General features: G+C 47.0%; 1 protein-coding gene across 6 annotated transcripts in view; it reads left to right on the forward strand.

Annotated features, from left to right (window-relative positions):
• The first annotated feature begins 1031 nt into the window (after nt 1-1031).
• Nucleotides 1032-22084, forward strand: part of CNGA3 (cyclic nucleotide gated channel subunit alpha 3) — a 37601-nt gene continuing 16548 nt past the window's right edge. For 3 of the 6 annotated variants that reach the window (XM_043467864.1, XM_043467868.1, XM_043467867.1), the window contains exons 1-3: nt 1034-1314; nt 1617-1962; nt 16144-16280. In XM_043467864.1, the coding sequence (XP_043323799.1) occupies nt 16180-16280 (101 nt within the window). In that variant the 5' untranslated portion in view covers nt 1034-1314; nt 1617-1962; nt 16144-16179. Of the gene's footprint in view, nt 1315-1616; nt 1963-16143; nt 16281-22084 lie in introns of all 6 variants that reach the window. The other 3 variants (XM_043467866.1, XM_043467869.1, XM_043467865.1) reach the window with 3 other exon arrangements.

Below are 22084 nucleotides of genomic sequence, written 5' to 3' on the forward strand. Positions count from 1 at the left end.
AAGGAGACCATGGTTTCATGAATTGTTTTTTTCTCTTGTGGTAAATTCAGGTTTCTTCCAGGAGCCCAAATGACCAAACAAAAACTCTCTTCTCCATCTTCTGTTGCTTGAACTTTGTTTTATTGATGCACCATTTCCATTCATTTGTTTTCCTATAATCAGAATCCTTTGAATCTGAACAATTTAGCCTGACTTTTCAATGGAGTTTTTTTCCTAGGCTTTGTGTCCCTTCCTAAGATAAATGTGTGAACATCTAATTCGTTACTTCTCCAGTGAATAGGATACACTTCATCTCTCCCTTCAAATCTGCATGAACTTGAAAGCTTGTCCTCTGAAGACAGTTTGCTCCATGAATAGACAATTTGATAGGAAAGTTCAGGAAATGCCATGTACTTCAAGTCCTCAGAGAAGCCTCTGATTTTCAGGCTCCTGAGGGGGATCTGCTCCTTCAGAGTTTCTTCCTGTAAGGGTGTTAATTTATGGGAACCTGGAACCCAGAGGCTTCTTGTCCCAGACAAGAAAGCTGGACTCCCCCTGGGACCTGTTCATCCAGAATTGGAGAGTGAATGGGAGGTGAGATTAGGTCTTCATCCTTGAAGTGTGGGTCAGATATATGCCTTCTGTGGAGAAAGTGAGTTTGCAGAAATGTGGAGGCTTTGCTAAAAGTTTTTTTCTTCAAAAAGAGTTTAAGCACCTTTGGCCTCTATAGTGGACAATGAATACCAGCTGGACTGGTGGGTTTTAATATTTGGTTCAGGGAATCTGTTGTCTGGTGTGATAGAAGGAAACCAAAACTCTGCAAGGAGATTACACCATATCCCCAAGAGACATCTGTTTCTAAAACTCTCCCCCCTAAGATTGTAAATGAGTTTAATGGGATATATTCCCACCTTTAAACTTCAAACTCCCAGATCTCTGCTGTGTCCTCATGCAGTGTGAATTACGCTACCAGTTTTAAAACAAAAAACAAAATCCCAGGAAAGAGTCCAAGAAGGCTATTCGCGGTTAGGAGCGAGTCCAGATTTGACAGACGGACCTTGCTGCTTGCTCTCTCCTGGCTCGCCCCTCTTGCCTCAGAGGGCACCGCGATACGATCGAGCGGCTTCGGCCTCTTCCGGGACCGCCTTTGAGGCTGCAGAGCCTCACCTGACTTTCGCAGAGAGAGGGAGGCAACCGGCTCCTTCCGCTGCCAGCAGAGGAGGGTCCTGGGGCTGGAGCGTGTGGGAGCGAGCAAGGCGGGAGCTGCTGTCCAGAGCGAAGAAGAGACGCTCCGCCAGGCACAGGCGCGCCGCGGCGAGCTCAAACTTTGGTGGGGTAAGGAATTTAGGGGCTCTTGAGCTGGTGATTCTTGGGGCGCTGGGAGGTGCGCGGGGGACGCAGACTCCAGTATGCAAGTGGATTAAAGATACGCGCTCAAGGGACTAGGGTAGCGGGGCCCTCGGGTGGGCGCGGCGCTCTCCGCAGCCCCCGGTGCTGAAACAGGGGAGAAAGGGGCAGAAGCAAGGGCCAGCTCTGCTCCCACCCCGGCACACACATCCTTCCAGCAGCAATCAAAGGACTAGAAGCCGTCCCTGCTTCCTAAATCTATCGCACCCCCTTCTACTCTCGTCCCGCAGCCGCCGCGCTGGGCCAAGTCAGGCTGAGCCGTCGAGGCTGGAAGCAGAAGAACCTGGGCTCCTTCAGCAAAAGGATGTCCACCTGACACCACCCCCAAGACACCTCCCCAAGATCCCGGGTACCCGGACGCCCCGCCTTCACGGCCGTCCGTCCTAGAAGAGGCTCGTGGCCGCCTCTTTCCCCGGGCTCCAGATCGGGGTCCCGCGCAGAGTCTCCCCGAGTGTGCGGGGCTCCTGAGGAAGTTGTGACCACGACTTGGAGGGAGCAGGAGCCAAGGGGAACGCGGACTGGGGTCGGGGGACTGCCTTCGCTGGACCCTACTCAGCCTTGAGGATCCGGAGACAGGTGGGCTGAGGAAGAGGCAAGGAATTAAAATTCTCTGGGGGAGTGAGCAGTCACTTTTGGTTTTTTTTTTTTAATGATAAAATCATAATCCGAGATCTTGGCTGCTCCGGCCTTAGGGGCTTAGCGTTTAGGAGCAAGAAGGGGCGGGGTCGGGGGGGGTCTTCTGATCCTTAGCAATCCCCTAAGCGGATAATCACACGGGCTCTCTGTCCTCATCCTCAGGCTTTTCTCCCCAGCTCAGCCGCCGCCCCCACTCCCAATCCTCGAGGGGCGCGGCCAGCAACCCATTGCGCTCCAGCCTTCCCGGGCAAGGGCTGGACGACCGGAGGAAGGGCCGATTCATTCTCCTCTCCGTGTAATCCCCCAATTCACAGCTGCCTTATCTTATGCTGTTGCTGAGACTTTAAACGTTGTCATTCTGAAGTGGGTATCCCTAGTTAGACGCGGGATGTGGCCGAGGATGACGAGGGCAGCAGCAAAGAAAACCCCAAGCCCGGGTCTGTGGTCTCCGCGGCGGTGGAGGGCTGCCTGCGAGGAGTTCTGCCGGCACAACTCCTGACCAGGAAACCCGACAGCGTGATAGTGGGCGCGCCTCCCTAAACTTTCCAGAGGGGCGAAGCTGCAGTCGGCACCTTCCCTGCTACCTCCAACACTGGGGCAGTAGCTCCGGACCTGGATTCAGGCTCTCTCCGGGAGAGTTCAGTCTCTCTGGACCTGCCCTCCAGCCTACCAACCTACACACCCACGCACGCACACACACTTTCATTCATAAAAATTCACAACTGATATCGTTGTCTAGGCATGGGGTGACATACTTGAGTGAGAAATCACTGGATGGGGCGCTGGAAAGTCAGGCTGGGAGAAGGGAGGAGACCGCAGTCACAGCCACTAGCTCTCAGCTTGTACGCCCAAGTTTCGGATTCTTGGAAATTCTGCTGGGTCAGGGAAGCGCGTTAGGATTTCACTGAACTAGTGGGAGAATTAGAGGATGTGGCGCCTCTGTTCCATCATAAATGGGGCCCTCGATGGGTGCTGGATGCCAGGAGAGGGTCACTAGATGCTCTTTGGGTGACTAGTTCTGCAAGATCTCAGTCACTTTAGCAGGGACTTTGGCCAGGACTGCTTGTGCCTCTTGCCTTTGATGCTCCTGTGCTTAATGCGTTTCCTGTCCTCATTCACTGTCTGCCCGCTGTTGCAGCGTCTTGTCAATAATGGGGTTGCCATGACGACCAATTTCCCATCGCCATGGTACCCAGGAGGTAAACAGTTGGAAGCTGCAGAGGTTCTTGAGTAGTAGCTCCCCCAGATCCTGCACAGGCTGAGGGTTTCCTGCAGTTGTGAAAGAGGGATGGCAATGATCAGGTGCTGCCGGCGCTCACCCTCCCCCCCCACCCCCGCCCCCACACCGCCTAGCTGCCTGTTCACCTGAAACCCTAATCCCTGTGGCCTCCAGGTTGGGATGGGTCAAGCTTTCATTCTCATCCTCCAATTGTTACAATGAGGCTGGGGGGAAATGGTTTTCGCTCTGACCTAACTCCTGTCTGCTGCTCACTGACTACTCCTGAGTACAAATCGCGACTAAGCCCTGTGGGAGAGAGAATTAACTAAACAAACACAGCCCCGGTCTCCGCACAGGACGGTGCAGAGATGGCCTCCTCTCTGGACTGAAATAGAGGTGATCGTGCCCGGAGAGTACAGAGGTGGGGATGACAGACCACCGCCACCCCTTCACCCCAGGGGAGGCCATACTGGAGTAGAAACTAAGGAATTTCAACTGAGGAGCAAGAGGGGAAAGGTCTCTCTAGGCAGAGAGACTAGCGGGCGCAAAGACATGAATTGACTCTGCACGGGCTAGCCCTGCGGTAGCAGGGAGACATTTAATAAGATGGGTGGGGCAGCGCGCAGCCCTTAGCTCACGACAATTCTCGCGAGATCTTGAGCGTGAGGCCCAGAGCGTGTCCGTTAGAGGTCCTGCTCGCTTCCCAACAGTCGCCCTCACAGTGGCCGTCATGGCAGAGGGTGCTGTGGGAAGTGGATGGCAGCCTTCTCCCCACAACCCTCCAGGTCCTCTAGCCTGGGGGCCCTTGGGTGAGCTGGGTGTCCCAGGACAGGCTGAGGGCTGTGTCCTCTGTAGCTCCAGAGCCCCCGGCCCCGCCGCCCTGGGAACCTCTCCCCCATCTCTGCCTCCACGATCTAATGGCAGAGGTAGCCTTCTAATGGCGGAGGTGGTCTTCAAAGGTCCGAGTCTGTGGAAGCCTCAGCAACTGGAGTATGTGGACATTGCCGTTCAGGTATCAGCCTCAGCCAGCTTCAGTCTCTCCCTTCAGGTTTCAAAACTCGGTCCAGCATAGATCAGTTGTCCATCCCTAGTAAGTGGCCGGAGGTGAGGGTTAAGTTTCAAGGACCTTGCACATGGTTACTTCAGGTCCACCTCTGTGGGTGGGGCTCTTTTCAACCAAGGGCGGTCGTTAGGATCCGGGAACTGACCTGAAGAGTATTTTCTGCAATGGGTATTCCTGTTGATCCCATACAAATGGTTCTCTCCAGGTTAAATGACAAGCCTGGGGGCTGGCTGGGTTCGGGTCACCCAGTGATGATGACCGAGCAGGGTCTGGGGACCTGGCCCTGAGGGTGCTGGCAGGAGGAACCAAGACTGGGTGCTGGAGGAACACTCCTGGGCAGGGTGAAGGGCACCAGCAGAGAAACCACCCCCCCCACACACACACACACCCTTCCCTCCTACCCCCCTGCCTCCCCACCCCGCCTTAGCCAGGGCCAAGGCATCAGAGGGAGAGAGTTGAGTCTTGGGACCTTGCCCTTCCTTTTCAGAACAGAGAATAACATTTGTTGTTCAGTCGCTAAGTCGTGTCCGACTCTTTGTGACTCCGTGGACTGCAGCACGCCAGGCTTCTCTGTGCTTTACTACATTTGTTTGGTGGATTTGGTGGAGGCTTACAGGAGCCTCATGACCTGACCTCTAGAACAAAGGATGCGACTCCACGAAGTTTGCGACAACTCACCACACCCCTCACCTTTCCTAGAAAAAGGCTTTACTGAAAGCTTTCAGGGAGTTTGGGGTTTTTAAGGCAAGAGCCACCTGTCTTCTTGCATGGCACTGCAATAAACCTTTCTCTGCTCCAAACTGCAACATTTTGGTTTTGATATTACTTGGTCTCACTGTGTTTCTGGCACATAAACTTGCATTCAGTAATAGATTCAGAACGTCTCAGCAGCTTAGTGTATTGCCTATACAATGTCTGAGGTTCCAAGGCTTGGTGGGGCAGGGGGACTTCATCAACGGGGGATTCTGCTGGCCAGAGCCTGCCACTCAGTCCTCAGCTGCTCTGGAAGGGGGACTGAGAAATAAAAGCCAGTGCAGAGTGGGCTTTGGTGAACATTCTATGCTAGTAAGTAGGATGAGAAAACTCTTGCCACCCTTAAGGAAAGGGTGAATGATTTGGTTTAAATGGAGCATCACTTTTAAGGTAATATGATCCAGGTTACAAAAAGTCTTTGTCAGGCTAAGGCTACACGCTGGAGAAAATAGGCCACCTCTAAAAGTTTCTGAATGACGTGATTAGAACTACTGTGTGGGAATTCCCTAGTGGTCCTGTGGTTAGGACTCTGCGCTTCCATAGCAAGAGGCATGGGTGGATTTGTTTTGACCATCCTGGAGAGTGGGACAAGAGCCTGGACAAAGGTGGGAGCAGAACTCAAGAGGCCAGGAGCTGCTTCTGGATTGTTCACTGTCACACCCCTACTGCCTGGTACGGTCCTGGCACATGGTTAGGGCTCAACCCATTTCTGAATTAGTGAATGGAAGAATGGAAGGCAACAGAGGCGACAGATAACCTAGAGGACTTGGTGACGGTAGATCTAGGAAAGTGAGGGAGAGGGAGGTCTGGAAGCTTATGGAGTCTTAGCTGGGTGATTAGTAGGCTCCAATGGCAGGGCACCATTCAGGACAGTTTGGTATCAACTCTTCCCTGGATATGCTGCATCCTCTCTCACATGGCCCACACCCTCGACCTCATCTCATCCCCAAAGCACTTCGTTTGTCCTGTTTTATTTATTTTTGGCTTCAGCATGCAGATCCTAGTTCCCCTACCAGGGATTTGGAAGCCTGGAGTCTCAAACCTCTGGACCACCAGAGGAGTCCCTCTTTTGTTGTTCTATGAGGAATTTCACACATTCCATCTTGAATAATCTAGTGTAGGGGTTAAACCCAAACTTTTGTTCCCCAGTGCTGCCACTGGGTGACTTTAAATGGCCATTGTTAACAATAACTGGTGTTAACCATTCTGAGCCCAAGGTTCTTCACGTGCAAATTGGTAGCAGGAGTTATACTATCTGCCTCATTGGGTTGTTAGGAGAAGAAATGAAGCAATTGGAGTGAATTTCTCAGCACAGTGCCTGGTATGGCAAGTGCTCAAAGTTGGATACAATCATTTTATAATTTACTATAATGACAGTGTACTATTATAACCATATCCCAAAAGTTAATTAAGGGGAAATAACATACTTTATTTCTTATGGCTGCAGCTAGTCTTGGAAATGGGTCCTTGGGGAATGAAGGGAGGTCCTTTGCCTGGCCTTGATGACTGGGAGTAAGAGAGAGAGAGAGAGAGTGAGTGAGTGTGTGTGTGTGTGTGTTGGGAGGAACAGACATAATTCTGCAGCGAGCATCTATAAGGCTGGCTACAGAGATCTGGGTTCACCGGCTCTAGCAACATCTAGAAAGTAGTTTCATCTTCTTGGAATCTCAGCCTGAGCAGCTGAATCTTATTGCAAAGTAGTCATTTAGAAACTGAGTACACTTAAAGCTGAAACTCCAGTATTTTGGCCACCTCATGTGAAGAGTTGACTCCTTGGAAAAGATCCTGATGCTGGGAGGGATTGGGGGCAGGAGGAGAAGGGGATGACAGAGGATGAGATGGCTGGATGGCATCACTGACTCGATGGACATGGGTATGAGTAAACTCCAGGAGTTGGTGATGGACAGGGAGGCCTGGTGTGCTGGGATTCATGGGGTTGCAAAGAGTTGGACACGACTGAGCGACTGAACTGAACTGAACTGAAAGCTCAGGAAACCAGAGTCCCATGAATTTTGAATCATCTCTGCAGAAGTCCAAGACACTTTCCAGGCATGTGGCAAGCCTCTGTTTGGTGGTTAAGTAACAGAATTGATAACATTGTTACAATTTCAGTGCAGTCTCTTTCACCCTAAATCTCTTCCTGTTTGGGGAACAATGTTAGCTTTTTTTCTCAGTCAGGAATTGAAAATCTACAGCTGGTATGTGCAAGCTGCCCTTTGCTTGGGTTATAGAAATGCATAGAGTTCAGAAGCGGGAGAACTCCACCCTCTGCAGGTTGCAGTTTAACACTTTTCAACACTCCAAAAAGAAATCCTGCACCCATTATCAGACATTTTCTTTTCTAACTCTCCTCCCATCCTTGTCCCTGGCAGCCACTAATCTATTTTCTGTCTCTATGGGTTTGCCTATTCTGGACATTTCATACAAATTGAATTATACAATATGTAGCATTTTGTGTCTGGCTTGCTTACTTAGTATAATGTTTTCAAGGTTCATCCATGTTGTAGCAGTTATCAGTATTTTATCCTTTTTAATTGCCAAATGAAATCCCACTTGAATAACACTATGTAGATACACCGTATTTTGTTTATCTAGCTATCAGTTGATGGACATTTAGTTTGTTTCCACTGGGGGACTATTTATTATGAATAATGCTTCTATGAACATTGAAATACAAGTTGTGTGGACATATATTTTCATTAGGTATCTGCCTATGAGTGAAATTCCTGGGTCTTATGGTGACTATTTTTAGCATTTTGAGGAACTGCCTAGTTGTTTTCCAAAGTGGCTACACCATTTACATTCCTACCAGCAGTGTGTGAAGATTCCAGCTTCTCCACATCCTTACCAACACTTGTTATTGTCTGTTTATTTCTTAATTATGGCCCTTTTAGGCAGAGTGGAATGATATCATGATTTTGACTTACATTTCTCCATAACTAAATATATTAAGCATTTCTTCATGTGCTTGTTGAACATTTGTGTATATCCTTAGAGAAATATGTATTCAAGTCCTTCACCCATTATTTAATTGAGTTACTTGTCTTTTTATTATTGAATTGTAATAGTTCTTTACATATTTTGGGTACAAGGCCCTTACCAATATATGATTTTAAATTATTTTTTCCATTCTGTGGGTTGCCTTTTTACTTCTTGATGGTGTCATTTGATGCACAAAGGTTTTATTTATTTATTTTTTTTTTATGAAGCCCAATCTTTTTTTTTAGTCCATTATACTTTTGATGTCGTATCTAGGGAACCACTGTCTAACCTAAGGTCATGAAGATTTACTCCTATGTCTTCCTCTAGAAACTTTATAGTTTTAGCCCTTATATTTAAGTCTATGACCTATTTTGAATTAATTTTTATGAATGGTATGTATTGTTTTACATACCAGCAACATTTGATGAAAATATCATTTATTCTTTCCCTCATTGAGTTATCTTGGCACCATTGTTGAAAATGAGTTGATTGTAGATGCCCTTAATCAGGTGAGGACATTTCCTTCTAGTTTATTGATAGTTTTAACATGAAGATATGTTGGATTTTGTCAAATGTTTTTCTTGTGCCTGTTGAGATGAACATGTTTTTACCCTAACCTATTCATATGGTGTACTGTGCTATGTTGTGCTTAGTTGCAGTCAACTCTGTGTGACCCCATGGACTGTAGCCCACCAGGCTCCTCTGTCCATGGGGATCCTCCAGGCAAGAATACTGGAGTGGGTAGCCTATCCCTTCTCCAGGGGAACTTCCCGACCCAGGAATTGAACCCAGGTCTCCTGCATTGCAGGTGGATTCTTTACCAGCTGAGCTACCCTGGAAGCCCAATATGGTATACTAGGCTGATTAATTTTGGATGATAAGCCAACTTTGCATGCCTGGAATAAGTATCACTTGACCATGGTATAAGATATTTTTTATGTATTACTAGATTTGGTTTGCTAGTATTTTGTTATTAAAATCTTTGCCTATTAATATAATTTTCACCTTCTCACATTAAGTTCTGATATTTAAGTTGTTTATACTTGTGCCATGTCCAGAGAATATTGACATTATATATAGTTGCTTCCCCTTCCTGTTTTTGAATCCCCTCCATATAGAATCACATTCATAGCAAATAGGAGAGAACTATCAGGTACAGTATTTGCACTGTAGGGTTTTGTCCCATCATGGAAATTCTGAAACAGGAGGCCCTTTAATAATCTACAGGGTCTTGGTTTGTAACTCTGTTCCACAGAGTTCCCAAAGGTATTCTACCTGCATTTTAAGGGTTTTTAAAATGTATATTTAAATATTTTAAAACCCTGAATGAATAGAGATAGTATTGGTTGATATGTGTTCCTTACCTAACTTTACTATTTGGATATTATGGTCAAAATTAACTTATATCCCACTGATTGTCTTTATAAAAATTATCAAACATTTAAATAAAACCCTACAAGTGAATGTTTTTTGAATTGGGTTTCTGTGGAAGATTTCATCTATGTGCCATAGTCTATGTCCCATTATTAGATGAAGAAACTAAAGTGCTAGGTCACATGCCCAAATTGAAGGCTGAGCTGAAAAGAGACTCCAGCTCTCCTTTCTCTTAGTACAGTACACATGACCACATATTGTCTTTCCAATGACATTTGTCTCAAACAAAAGATATTTTACTCAGGGAACTGCTTGAAAACACAAAACCCTTATCATTGAGTTCATGTACTAATGTCTGCTCTGGTCACTGTGTTTGTTCTGTGGCCAGCTCACATGTCTGAGTGATTCAGTGGCTCAGCATTAGAGATTTTCCCTTCTACCCTGAAGTTCTCAGATGAAGCAAGAAAGAAGGGAAAGGCAATTAGAAGTATGCTTTAGATAAAAGTTCCAAGGTGTGCAGACTTTGTGGGAGTTACTAACCTATCTTTGGAGTTTAATTTGACAAAATGGGCCTGCCCAACCTCACATTTACTGAGAATTGGCTGAGTGCTTTGCCCAGAGTGATGCTAGGTAAGTTGAGTTGTGGAGGCTTGAAATGGCTGAAGCCGAGACAGGTTACTTCTGAGACGATCAAAGACCCCAAGTGGTAAAAATGGTCCATCCCAGCTTGAGAAAACGGAAGCCGGGCCAAGTGTGCCCGTCCAGCACGCCTGCAGGGCTCTCCTCTGATTGGGATTCCCATTTGCTTGGCGTGGCCTTGTGTCCAGACTTAACTGCCTCACTGATCGGACCTGCCAGACGCTGACTGAACAGAAGTCAGTACCCAGGACAATGATCGTTCACAGAGGCCTCACACCTCTCTATTGGTGCACTGCGTCCTGGTTTTGGAAAATGACAATGTGTCAGTTGACACACATGGAACCAGGACTGGTTTTCATGTTTAAGCCAGAATAAAAAAGAGAACAAGTCATGGACAATATTTTTTTAGTAGGAGAAGTTATTCATCACAAGTGGGGACCAAGATTTTTTTTCAGAAGCACATTTCAATTTAAAAAATAGGGCTTTACATGTTTTGACTTCCTTTGTGGCTTACATGCTATCTCCCTCATAAATTCCCCTCCATTCTTAAATAGGATGTAAATGCTCAGCATGACTCATTCACAGAAGTGTTAGGAGGATCAAATGAGTTTAACACAACTTAAGTTATCAAGAACAGTACCAGGCAAAGAGTAAATGCTAATAAATATACTCTTGTAATTATCATTGTCATCATTGCAGTTACTCACCTGGATTTTCCTCCATTTATGCCACCTACTTTTTATTACCTACCATGAGTATATGATGGGTGTTTTGGAGGATAAAATATTTTAAGTAAAGTTTATTAACTCCTTTAAGTCTTCTGGAGTTAATAAAGGAATGAGAAAAACACAAGATTAGCTGGGCAAGTTGTGTTAGATTCCTGCCTACTTAGATGTCCAAGCCAAGAACAGTGGAGAGAGTTAGAGCTATGCACAAAAGACCATCAAATCCTTAAAGGTGCACAGCACAGTGGTTCACACGTGGTAGATGTTGAATAATGTTAAATAATCACAGTGATTGCTCTTCACATAAGGAGTCTCCTCAGACCTCAGTGGACCCTAAGACAGAATTAGTCCCCCGCCATCTGCATCACTTCCCATCACACCTCTGTCTCCATTTCAGCACCTCTGTTTCCTCCCGCTGCTGTTTACATGCCTGTTTCTCATGCAGATTTGTGTCTTCAAAGACAGGGACCTGTTTTCTTCATCTTCATACTCCTCAGGGCCAGGTGCAATGTTTAGCACACTGGAAGAATCAGTAAGTGTGTCAGTGGGAAGAAAACACGTTGGATTTAGTGATGCTGTTAAAAAAAGAAAAAACTGTCTGAAACAGTGTGTCCTAAGTTCCCCAGTCAAGCCCTGGAAAACACACATGGATTTGGGAGATGATCACAAACCACTCACACCTGGGATCCACTTCAAGGTCACCCTAGTAGTTGGTAGGATGTATCTTCTTCCCATGCTTGAAAATTAAAATTATATTTGTGCACTTCTAATCTCCTGCAGTGCGTGTGATACTATAAAACAAACCACAACACGGACTTCAGGGTCAGAGAGACCCTGATCTGCATTTCCTCACCTCCACAATCAGCTTCACTATTACCTCTTAAGGTTCCTGAGGATGTACAAATGATGGATATGCAGGTGTCCCATACTCAGGTAACCCTGGCAGGATGGTGGTTTCCATTCTCAACAGAGCCTCAGTATTACTGGTTTTAATTTCATGATCTCATCTGTGAGTTCTAGAGTTTATGGGGCCAAGAGATGTGAAAGCACTTGGGCAGTTGGGGAATCACTTGGGTTATCATGGCTTAAAAGCTGGTATTAATGGAAAAGAATTAAATGTTTATCCTGCCTTTCCTGAGCTTCCCATGTGGCTTCAGTGGTAAAGAAACTGCCTGCCTATGCAGGAGACATAAGAGATGTGGGTTTGATCCCTGGGTCAGGAAGATCCCCTGGAGCAGGGCACGGCAACCCATGATGGTGTTCTTGCCTGCAGAATCCCATGGACAGAGGAGCATGGCAGGCTATACAATCCATTGGGTCTCAAAGAGTCGGACACGACTGAAGTGACTTAGCATGCATGCACCTGCCTTTCCTGTATGAGTCATACTATTGAGCAGCCAAATAGTGTCAAATTTTCTTTTTTTTTTTTAAGAATATTTCAGCTAACTTATGAAGATGGAATGGTAGAATATCACCAATATGCAACTGCTAATGAATCAATGATCACCAATGGCTGCTAAAGGAAATATTCCCAAAGGAATATTCTTGCAAAAAAAGTATGGAACCCAAATTTAACCACATCCTGAGTATAGCTACCAATTTACAGGAAACATTGTAAAATTGGAATTGGCAAAAATCCATACGGTGGGAAACTCAGTAGTACAAGCAGTTTTGTTTTTTTCCATAAAAAGAAAGAAGAGAAATGCATAGAAGCTTTAGATTTAAAAATACCAAAGAGATACATTAAGCAATCAAACTATATAGACCTTGTTTTGACCCTTATTCTTTTAAGTAATTTTAAAAAGGCAACCATTATGACATTTATGAAACAACTAGGGGGGAGAGATCTTATGATTTATCTTAAACTAACATTTTCCTTTAATTATGTACATTTTGCCCTGTCCTACCCAACCTCGTTCTCCTGGATAAAGAACACAGAATTAAAAAAGAAAATTAGATTACTTCTAACCCTTGAGAGGTCTGGGTCAAGGGCCACTTACCATATCTAGATAACTAAAAAACATTCTGAGTTGAGGTAATTCTCTCCTCTCACCATAAGAACCCACAGAATCTTGGGTAAGGGCATACTGGCAGCCAGCTTTTTGGGGAAAGTGGTTCCAAGGAAGAGAAGTAAGAATCTTGGAAGAGAAAACAAGGAAAAAAGGGGAAAACACCCCAAGTGTAGATTATCAAGCTAATCACCACTACGGGCAACTGGTTAGACCCTTCAAGGGCTTCTCCAAAGAGCCCTGTAGGATATAGGTCTGAATTGTCTTCCTGAGGGGACAAAAGAGGGGAATATCTATCCTTGGTTCTGGGTTCTATCAGCCAAGGGTTGCCCAAGGAGGGTTTGCAATCTAGCACTTCTGGGTTTGCACACATGTCACAGTGGCCTCAGAACATGGCAGCATGGGGAGATTTGATCTCTGGTCTCCATCCATGGTTTGCCCCCTTCTTTTCCCTTTGGGTTTATCCCAAGTCACGGGACAGGGGGACTTTCACACATGCACGTGGGCATTCTGCCCACACCTCCAAGCTCCATTTAACCCTCCCTCACAAACAGCTCCTCCTGAGCCACCTGGAAGTCCAAGGGCATGCACACTGACACACTTCTCAGGAAGACAGACCTGGGAAGAGGCCCCAGCAGGCTCTAGAGCCAGTCCACAGCCTGCTGGGCAGAGAATTTGGGGGTCCAGGGCATCCAGAGCATCGCCTAGGGCAGGGGGCAGGGTTCTGGGTGGGCATGTCCCCTTGGTCATGGGCTGTGGTTGGAAAGTGGTCAAAGTGGGTCCTTTAAAGAATGGGACCCCCAGGCAGGGGCCCTACTGCTTAGGCCAAAAAACAATGCCAGTTCTTTTCTACCCACAGACTTTACACGATCAGGCGCTGGAATCAGATTTGTGTTAATCTTGGCTCAGGTCGCAAGCAACAACATTAGGGAAGCTGCTCACCTCTTCAGTTTCTTCACTGGAAAAGGGAAGGAAGAGGGAGGCAGCTGGGCGGGTTAAAGGACAGTGTTACACAAGCACCTACCCTGTGCCTGGCATGTAGGAGCTCTCGACAGTGGGCAGGTGTGTGAGGGTCCAGAAGTGCTGCCTCCATTCACTGGCATCCGGGTCAGGGTTTGAGCCCAGGGTGGAGAGGGCGGTTCAGGAAAGGGCCAGACTGGGGGCATCGAGATTTTTCTTCGTCTGGTACAATTTTCCTGGAAATGTACAAAGAGCAATTTTGATAGGTTTTCGACAGAGTCCCAGACTTCTTTAAGAGGTTCTCTAGATCCCACTGTAAGCTCCCTGAGGACAAAGCTGCATATTGTTTTCTCACAAAACCCTAGCTCTTAGCGTGTTGCCTGGCACATAACTGCGTACAGTCAGGGCTCAGCTCAAAACTCACGGGATGGAGGATTTCACATTATAGACGTATTTCTTTAATGGGAGATTCTTGTTTCAGATGTTGGCTTCACAGTTCCTGTAGATATCTCAAACAGGAACCATCCTCTTCCTCTGCCCTCCTCTTTGCCCAGTCCCCGCCTCAGTGGGCAGCACCACCAGCCCCACACCCTCGCAGTCGTGGCAGCACGCCTCCCTCATTTATCCTCGATCAATTACCATGGCTCTGTGCTCCTATCCATTCAGTTTTTAAATTTATTATATTTGATTCACTACCACAAACCTAGTTCAGGCAACTATGGTCTCTCCCCTGAGATACTGCAGCACTTAGCTGCTCGTGTTCCCTGAATATATCCTCCCCACTGCAGCCAGAATAACCTTTACACATCTGACCACATCCCTGCTGGGCTTAGAGTGGAATCCAAGCTCTTGATACAGCCAGCAGGACTCTTTGGTATCTGTCATCTGCCCCACTTTTTAGATCCTTGAGAACTGTCTTTGTCTTATATTTCTTTGTATCTCCTGTGGTCAGCCAGAAACTAAGTTACATAAATGAACACAGTTTTTAAAAATCAAAACCATTTTTTATCTATTGAGTAAATTATAATATTTTAATTAAATCATGGAGTTAAGCTATCAAACCTCAGAGATGAACCAGGACTATCTAAGCCAGTAGCTTCCCCTCACTGAGTAACTTGTGATGAGCACGGACCACATCTCTGTTGAGTACTTTGGTGCAGTGCTCTGGGCTCCCTGCACCGACCTTCCTTTGGATATGAAGTTAATTTAGTTCTGGAGTGAGCCACTGGGCTATTTCTGGAAATCACCATTTTTCTCTGGAGTGGTCTCAACTGACTTCTGACACACTTAAACCATGCGGCTGCTCGAGAGAGCCTGTGCTCATCTGCCTCAAAGAAACTATCCTCAGGAATTTATTTTCCTCCTGCAGAATTTTGATCAGAAATCATGCAACTGGTCTGTCTCTGTTTCCCTCATGCTAGCTGTGCACTGACATCAGTTTTCTTTTCTCATCGATCAGAGGAGCACCTTCCACTGTTTGCTGAAGGGAGAGTATTCATGGTCAGATTTCTAGCACTGGGATCTCAATTTAGTCATCTTTAAATAGAAACAGAAATTGTATGTGTCTGATGAGGTTATTTTGAGGATTAAATGAGATGAAGTGTGTATCCGGTTGAACATCTTGTCGTAAAGGTTTTTATAAATGTCAAGTATTTAGGCTTTTTATGCTTTGTTTTAAAACAAGATTTGAGGGAGCTATAAAATGTGCAAAATTAATAAGATAAACAAAGGCAAATGACAAAGCCAGACTTTTTTTTTTTACTTTTTAAAAAGTTGTTTATTTATATTTGTCTCTGCTGGGTCTTCACTGCTGTGAAGCAACGAAGTTTCTCATTGCAGTGGCTGCTCCTGTTACAGAGCACAAGCTTTAGGGTGTGGGCTTCAGTATTTGCAGCATGTGGGCCCGGTTGCAGCTCCTGGGCTCTAGAGTACAGGCTTAGCAGTTGTGGTACCCGGGCTCAGTTGCCCCACAGTATGTGGGAATCTCCCTGCATTAGGGGTTGAACCCGTGTCTCCTGCATTGGCAGGTGGATTCTTTACCACCGAGCCACCACAAAGTCAGAGTTAAGAGGGACATTGCATCATTGAAGAGAATCATGAGGGTTTAGCTTTCTTACATTGGATACCAAGTTCATTCATTTGTTTGATCAGCATTTAATTTTGAGCATTTCTTGGCATGCAGCTTATACAAAGGAGTAAAAGACCTTTTTTTGTGCTTCTGAATGGGAACAAGAACCCAGAGAGAGCCAACTAAAACACAGTGTGGCAGGAGTTGTGAGAGAGATGGAGGAGGACATATGTGCCAAGGCTTATCTGGGGAGCAGCCCTCCCAAACGAGCTGGGTGTTCAGTTACTTCCTCGTCCTGACAACGTATCTGGTTCATGTTCATGTTTCAGCAGCCACCTTGGGGCGGAATGTGACACAGCAAGAAGATGGCCAAGATTAGCACCCAATACTCCCACCCCACCAGAACACACTCCTCGGTCAGGACCACGGACAGAGATCTGGATTTCATTGAGACCGGTCTCAGCAGGTAGGATGGGCTTTAACTTCACGCCTGGAACAGGTTGTTCCCATAGCTGTGGGGAGAAAGAATGTCTTAGCCTGTGGGCAGGACAGGTTGGAGGGCGGAGGCTGTTCACAGCACTCCTTCTAACTGCATGACTCCTCCCAACCCACACTGAAGTAGTTTTTATTCTCATTTTAGAGATGTGGGAAAATGCTCCAAAAATTATGTAACTTTTGGAAGGCATGAAAATAAAGATTAAAATGCAGCAGATTCAACACTCCTATAAAAACACCCCCACAATGCCACACCATCCCTTGTGGACATCAATTGTCTATCAGGCACCAGTCACTATCCTGGGCACTGGGGTGGAGCACAAATCCAGTGCCCTGCCCCTCATTTCCCGGGGAGGGTCAGGACTCAGTCATGCTCATGGGCTTGGGGGAAGGGGCCAGGCCTGCCAGCAAAGCCATCAGCACCATTGATGATGTCCAACGTAGGCAGTCACCTGGAAATCTGAGGCCTCTACTTCAAGCCCTGTTTCTAACTTACTGGGAGACCTGGGAAAATGCACTAAACCCTCTATGCCTCAGATTCTTCAACTGTGAAATGGAGCAGCATTAGGAAATGGGAGTATCTATTTGGTACAGATGGACTTACACTTTTTCGATGCTTCTTAAATTGTCAAGGAGTTGATTGAGTTAAACCAGAAGAAACTTTATTTTCAATATTAATGTTATTTTTGTCCCATGGATATAGCAGTGAAAACTTCTCCCACCCATGAAAATTGCACATTATCTAAGGCCCAAAAATGCAATGACAGTCCCTCAGTCCTTGCATCCCTGGCCCTGGCCCTCCTCTATCATTTCTCCTCACTCACCCGTATATGTCTCTTCCTCTCTCAGATGCACATTTCATTTTTTTGTGTCCAGGTTCTTTGTCCCAGGTCCTTAGCAAACTCTGCTTATGAGTGATGGACAATAGTTTCCCTGTCACTGCAAACTCATGCAGTCTTTGGATCCCCAGTTTCTGGGATTCAGGCAAAGGAAGGAAAATCTCAAAGCATGACAACAGATGTTTACTCCCCACTACACTTGCAAGTTGGTGCTGAGACCCAGGAAATTTTATATGACTCAGGGGCATCAGAAATTCTCACCCTGCTCAAATCTCTCCCTGCTAACTGGCTGACAGTCAATATCTGTGTTCCACAACTGAGGGCTCCTTCCTTTAGCTTAAGGCATTGCCCTTATTTAAAGTGAAAAAGAACACTGTTAGGACAGTTATCTGCTATTAAAACTTTGGTATGTATTAATAGTTTCTTTCCCACATCAGAGCTAATAAAACCCCCTGAAGAAGGGGCTGAAGAGGGGCTTCAAAGACGGTTGCTTCAAAGAGAGTTGCAATAAAAGGGTAAAAAGGCCCAATGGGGACTTCCCTGGTGGTCCAGTGGCTGAGACTCCACGCTCCCAATGCAGGGAGCCTGAGTTCCATCCCTGGTCAGGGAAGTAGATCCCACATGCTGCAACTAAACAAACAAACAAACAAATAGGTCCAAGCATGGCACACAGCAAGAAAGTCAGCCTCCCTGCAGACATGAGGCTCCTAGGATCTTGGGCCCCAGGGAGAAGGACAGAGGCTGTCAGGATCAGGAGCATGTGAAGCAGCATGGAACTTCTCCCCATTGCTCCCTTTTGCCTCAGGCAGGACATAGCCAGGGCATCTCTGGGATCCAGGCTCCCTGGGGTCTGTCTGGCTTCTCCCAGTGGGAGAGTCAAGAGAAGGCAGGCCCAGCAGGTGGGCTGGGGCTCCTGCCCAGAATGCCTGCTCGGCCCACACCACCACCACACGGGCCAGCTCTGCCCGACTCATCCCGGCTCTGCCTCAACTAGCAAGCCCTGCCTGGTTTGAAGGCTGTTGAAGAGCCTGTGGTTTCCCAGAGCCTCTCTGTGAGCTCGGGTTGGGCCCACTCACACTCAGAGAATGGGTCCACCACACAGCAGGGGCTCTGAAATGCTGCCCTTGGTCAGTCCTCTCTGCCTTCTCCCCCGGGTGATGCCATGCCCTTCCCTCCCCTGCTCTGCATCCCCAGGCCAGTGTGGTGACCAACAGCACAGGCTCAAGGTCACACTGCCAGGTTTGAAAACTGGCTCCGAAAAGCTGACCAACAGCTCCAAGCCTCAGTTTCCTCATCTGCAAAATACGCTAGTTCTGCCCTCAGAGAGCAGTAGTGAGGTTAAAACAGAGGAAAGCTCATGGCACAGCCCCTGCCATGCAGTAAGCACTTATCACTGCTCCCTGCTGGTCTTGGAGATGCTCACCTCCATGGGCCTTCTCTGTGTCCCAGGCTGAAGCCTTCTCTGACCCCTCTGACCTCCGGTAGCCCCAGCCGCCCTGACACCTGGACGGGCGGTTTCCTGCCTGTGTCCACATCAGGCTGTCTCAGCCTGACCACCAGCCGAGTCTCACTGAGCCCCCCTGGGGGCCATGCATGCCCAGCAGCACACGTGATAAGAGCTTGTTGACAGATTAGTATAGAATCCCATGGAAACACTAGCGAGATCTCAAACAGAGAGAGGAAAAAAGCTTCCTTCATGAGAAGCATTATCTCGCAGAAGCAGGAGTGGGTTAACAGAAGTTTCCAGAATGGTTCCTTAGCATCACTGAGGATTGAGAATAGGAGTTCACGCTGGGGATGGTACAGCCTTGGGCCAGAAAGCTACGTCCAGGCCCCTCCCCTGCTTCTCAGGGCAGCCTAACATCTGTCTATGGACAGACCAGTTTTCCCTGTAAGATATATTTGAGCAAAGGACTTTAATACAGTCACAAAAATTTTTTAAAGTTTTGAATCACTATTTTGAGGGAGGAAATGGAATCTGACCGAATCATAGATCTTTGCCTTGAAATTCCAATCCTTTTAGAAAGCCTTTGGAGAAATAATTACAACTGTGTGTCCTTGAATATGAATCATTCTTCATCCTCAGTGATGTCACTCAGCTGTGCTGGGAACCTGTGTGTTGCTTGGCCCTTTGCTGAGGGCCCCCCAAAGAGGGAAGATATCATCTTCCTGTCCCATGAGACATCTCTCTTACCAGCTCTTTCACCAAATTAGAGACCAGTTTTCATTTCTCTTTTAAATCACTGCAATCATTTTGTTTGTGAAGAGCCATAAGGAAGGATCAACGTGTTTCCTTTGAACAAAAACAACAAAAAAATAAATTTATACCTTGAAAAGACCAGAAATAAAAATATCTTGCATTTTGCTCTTTCTATTTAGATCTGTTTCATTGACTCAATTATTTAAGAGCTCTCTGGCATGTTTTTGCAGATAATGCAATAAAGACTTCAGAACCTGCCGCAGAGAATCACAGCTAGCACAAGGGACACCTCAACCCCCAGAGCAATCTCCTGGTGTCGCTATTTTAGATGAGCTGTTGGGCAGAGGGGGTCGTGTCCTACAGAAGAGGAGACTTCTTCTTGCTGCCTCTTGAGCAGAGCCCAAAGCAATTATCACAAAAGAAAACCATTTGCCACCTGCTTCCCCAGGACTGAAGGCAAAAATGCAGTGACCTCAGTTCCCTGGTCACATGCGGCTGGGGCAGCGCCTGCCCGTCCCTCTAGTTCCCCGGGGCTTGGGAGGAGAAGAAAAATAATGTGCCCTACTCTCCACCCTTGTTCTAAAGGTCACTTCTGTTCACTCGCATGTCCCCCAAGTCACTAGAGGAAGACACCAGATCCACAGAGCACAAAGTTAATTACCGGTTTCCATTCTGATGAGAACCTCTGCTTCCTCCAGTGACAAAAAATCCTCACCTCATGGACATGAATTCCTCTGTATAAATAAACACAGAAGATGAGCTTTACACATTGAAAATGGCCTTGTCTTTCAAAACAGTCAGTTTCTTGTGTTTCACCAGTTGTCCTTGTTCTTGCTAATTACCAACTTCAGAGGGCTTCTTCCTGTGGAGGTAGCATCACCACCGAGAACTAGTCAGGTTGTCCTGGCCTGATCTGCTCGTTCTATAGAGCCTGAGGCCTGTCAAGTCCTCAGCTAGCTCCTGGCAGGGCGGGGCCTGGCTCCCAGTCTCCACCCTCTGTATTTCCTTTCGAGGTTCTGAATCTCTGATCTAGCAGTGATTGCCAGAAGGGTCTCCCTTTCAGCAGTAGCTGTGTGTCCTTGGGTACTCAACATGTCACCTCAGACATTTGTTTCCTCTCCTCCTACCCCATCTCCCCTTCTGTCTACCTTGTGAAATCAGTTTCTCTGAGGAGTAACTCATTGGATTTGCTATTATTTAGATATCCCCCAAGCGTTTAAAAAGGGTAGAGATTCTGGAGCTAGAAGAAAGATATCAGGGTAGAACTTCGGGCATCAAGAAACAATTAGGGAGATGCATCCAGAAAAAAAGGCCCCTTGGGTCCCTTGAATTTACATCATATAAGACCCTTCCTGTTCCTCACAACTAAATGTGCCTTTTGGGACTTGGGTGTTTGAACAAGTCATTATGGAATCAATTTTTCCTTTGTTTCCTTTTTGAAGACCAAGAAAATTAAACTCAGGAGGGTAAGTGACAAGCCCCCAGTACACCTAGCTAATAGGTGTTGGGGTAGGGACTCAAACCCAGGCCTCCGGGTCCCCCATTCTGCTGCGGCCCCTTCCAGGGGATGTCATGGGTCCAGGCCACATGCAGTGGCTCTCACTGCTGTCAGCTGCAGGCCTGCTTTGAAATCTGGGGTGAGTTCTGCCCCTCTCACTCACCCACAAGCTCTGATGTCATGGGCGTGGAGTGCTTTGCTGCGGATGCAAGTAAATCTGCTCTCAGGATGTGCTCCTGCACAGTTAGCAGAAACCAGACTAGGCAGAAATGCTGGGCTGACTGCCTGGTGCCTGGAACTCCCTGAGGAGCTGGTGGGGACAGAACACCTTCTTCCTGGGGACCACCTCCAGACCTCCAGGCACACAGGCTGTGCAGAGCTCCAGCCCAGCTGTCCGTTGCTGCCCCCACCTCCAGCTCCCCACCCCCAGGCGTGCCAGCTGCTCGGAACCAGGGATCAGAGAGATGGATTCACTTGTCTCCCTGCCTCCTCCTCCTGCAACTGACCCGGTGCCTTGGAACATGCATTCCCAGCTTTGTGGTACACAATATTAGAAGGGCAAAGGAATTGTAGCTTCCTAATTGTAGCAGGGCCTCTGATAGGGTCTCTCTCTTTAAATTAATTAATATTTATTTTATTTTTGATTGCACTGGATCTTCATTTTGGCATGCAGGCTTTCTCTAGTTGCAGCAAGTGGGGCTACTCTTTGTTGCGGTGCCCAGGCTTCTCATTGCTGTTGCTCTAGGTGCACGGGCTTAACTAGTTGCAGCACTCAGCCTCGGCAGCTGTGGCACATGGGCTTAGTTGCTCTGCAGCATGTGGAATCTTCCTGGACCACGGACTGAACCCATGTGCCCTGTATTGGCAGATGGATTCTTATCCACTGTCAGGGGAAGTCCTGACAGGGTCTCTTATATGTATAAGGTTGAGGTGTGAGTAGTCTCTTATGAGTTTAGAGAGAGAATTCGATTAGGTGCTTTGGCAATAACAAAAACATGCCCACATAGTGCAGCTAGGGGAGTCAGAGTCACGTCTCTAGTGGCATGCTACAGAACTCCATCCTCAGTCCAGCTCAGTCCTCAGTCGTGTCCAACTCTTTGCAACCCCATGGACTGCAACACGCCAGGCCTCCCTGTCCATCACCAACTCCTGGAGCTTGCTTAAACTCATGTGCATCAAGTCGGTGATGCCATTCAACCATCTCATCCTCTGTCGTCCCCTTCTCCTGACTTCAATCT

This window comes from Cervus canadensis, chromosome 5 (assembly GCF_019320065.1).
Source record: "Cervus canadensis isolate Bull #8, Minnesota chromosome 5, ASM1932006v1, whole genome shotgun sequence".
Lineage (NCBI taxonomy): Eukaryota > Metazoa > Chordata > Mammalia > Artiodactyla > Cervidae > Cervus > Cervus canadensis.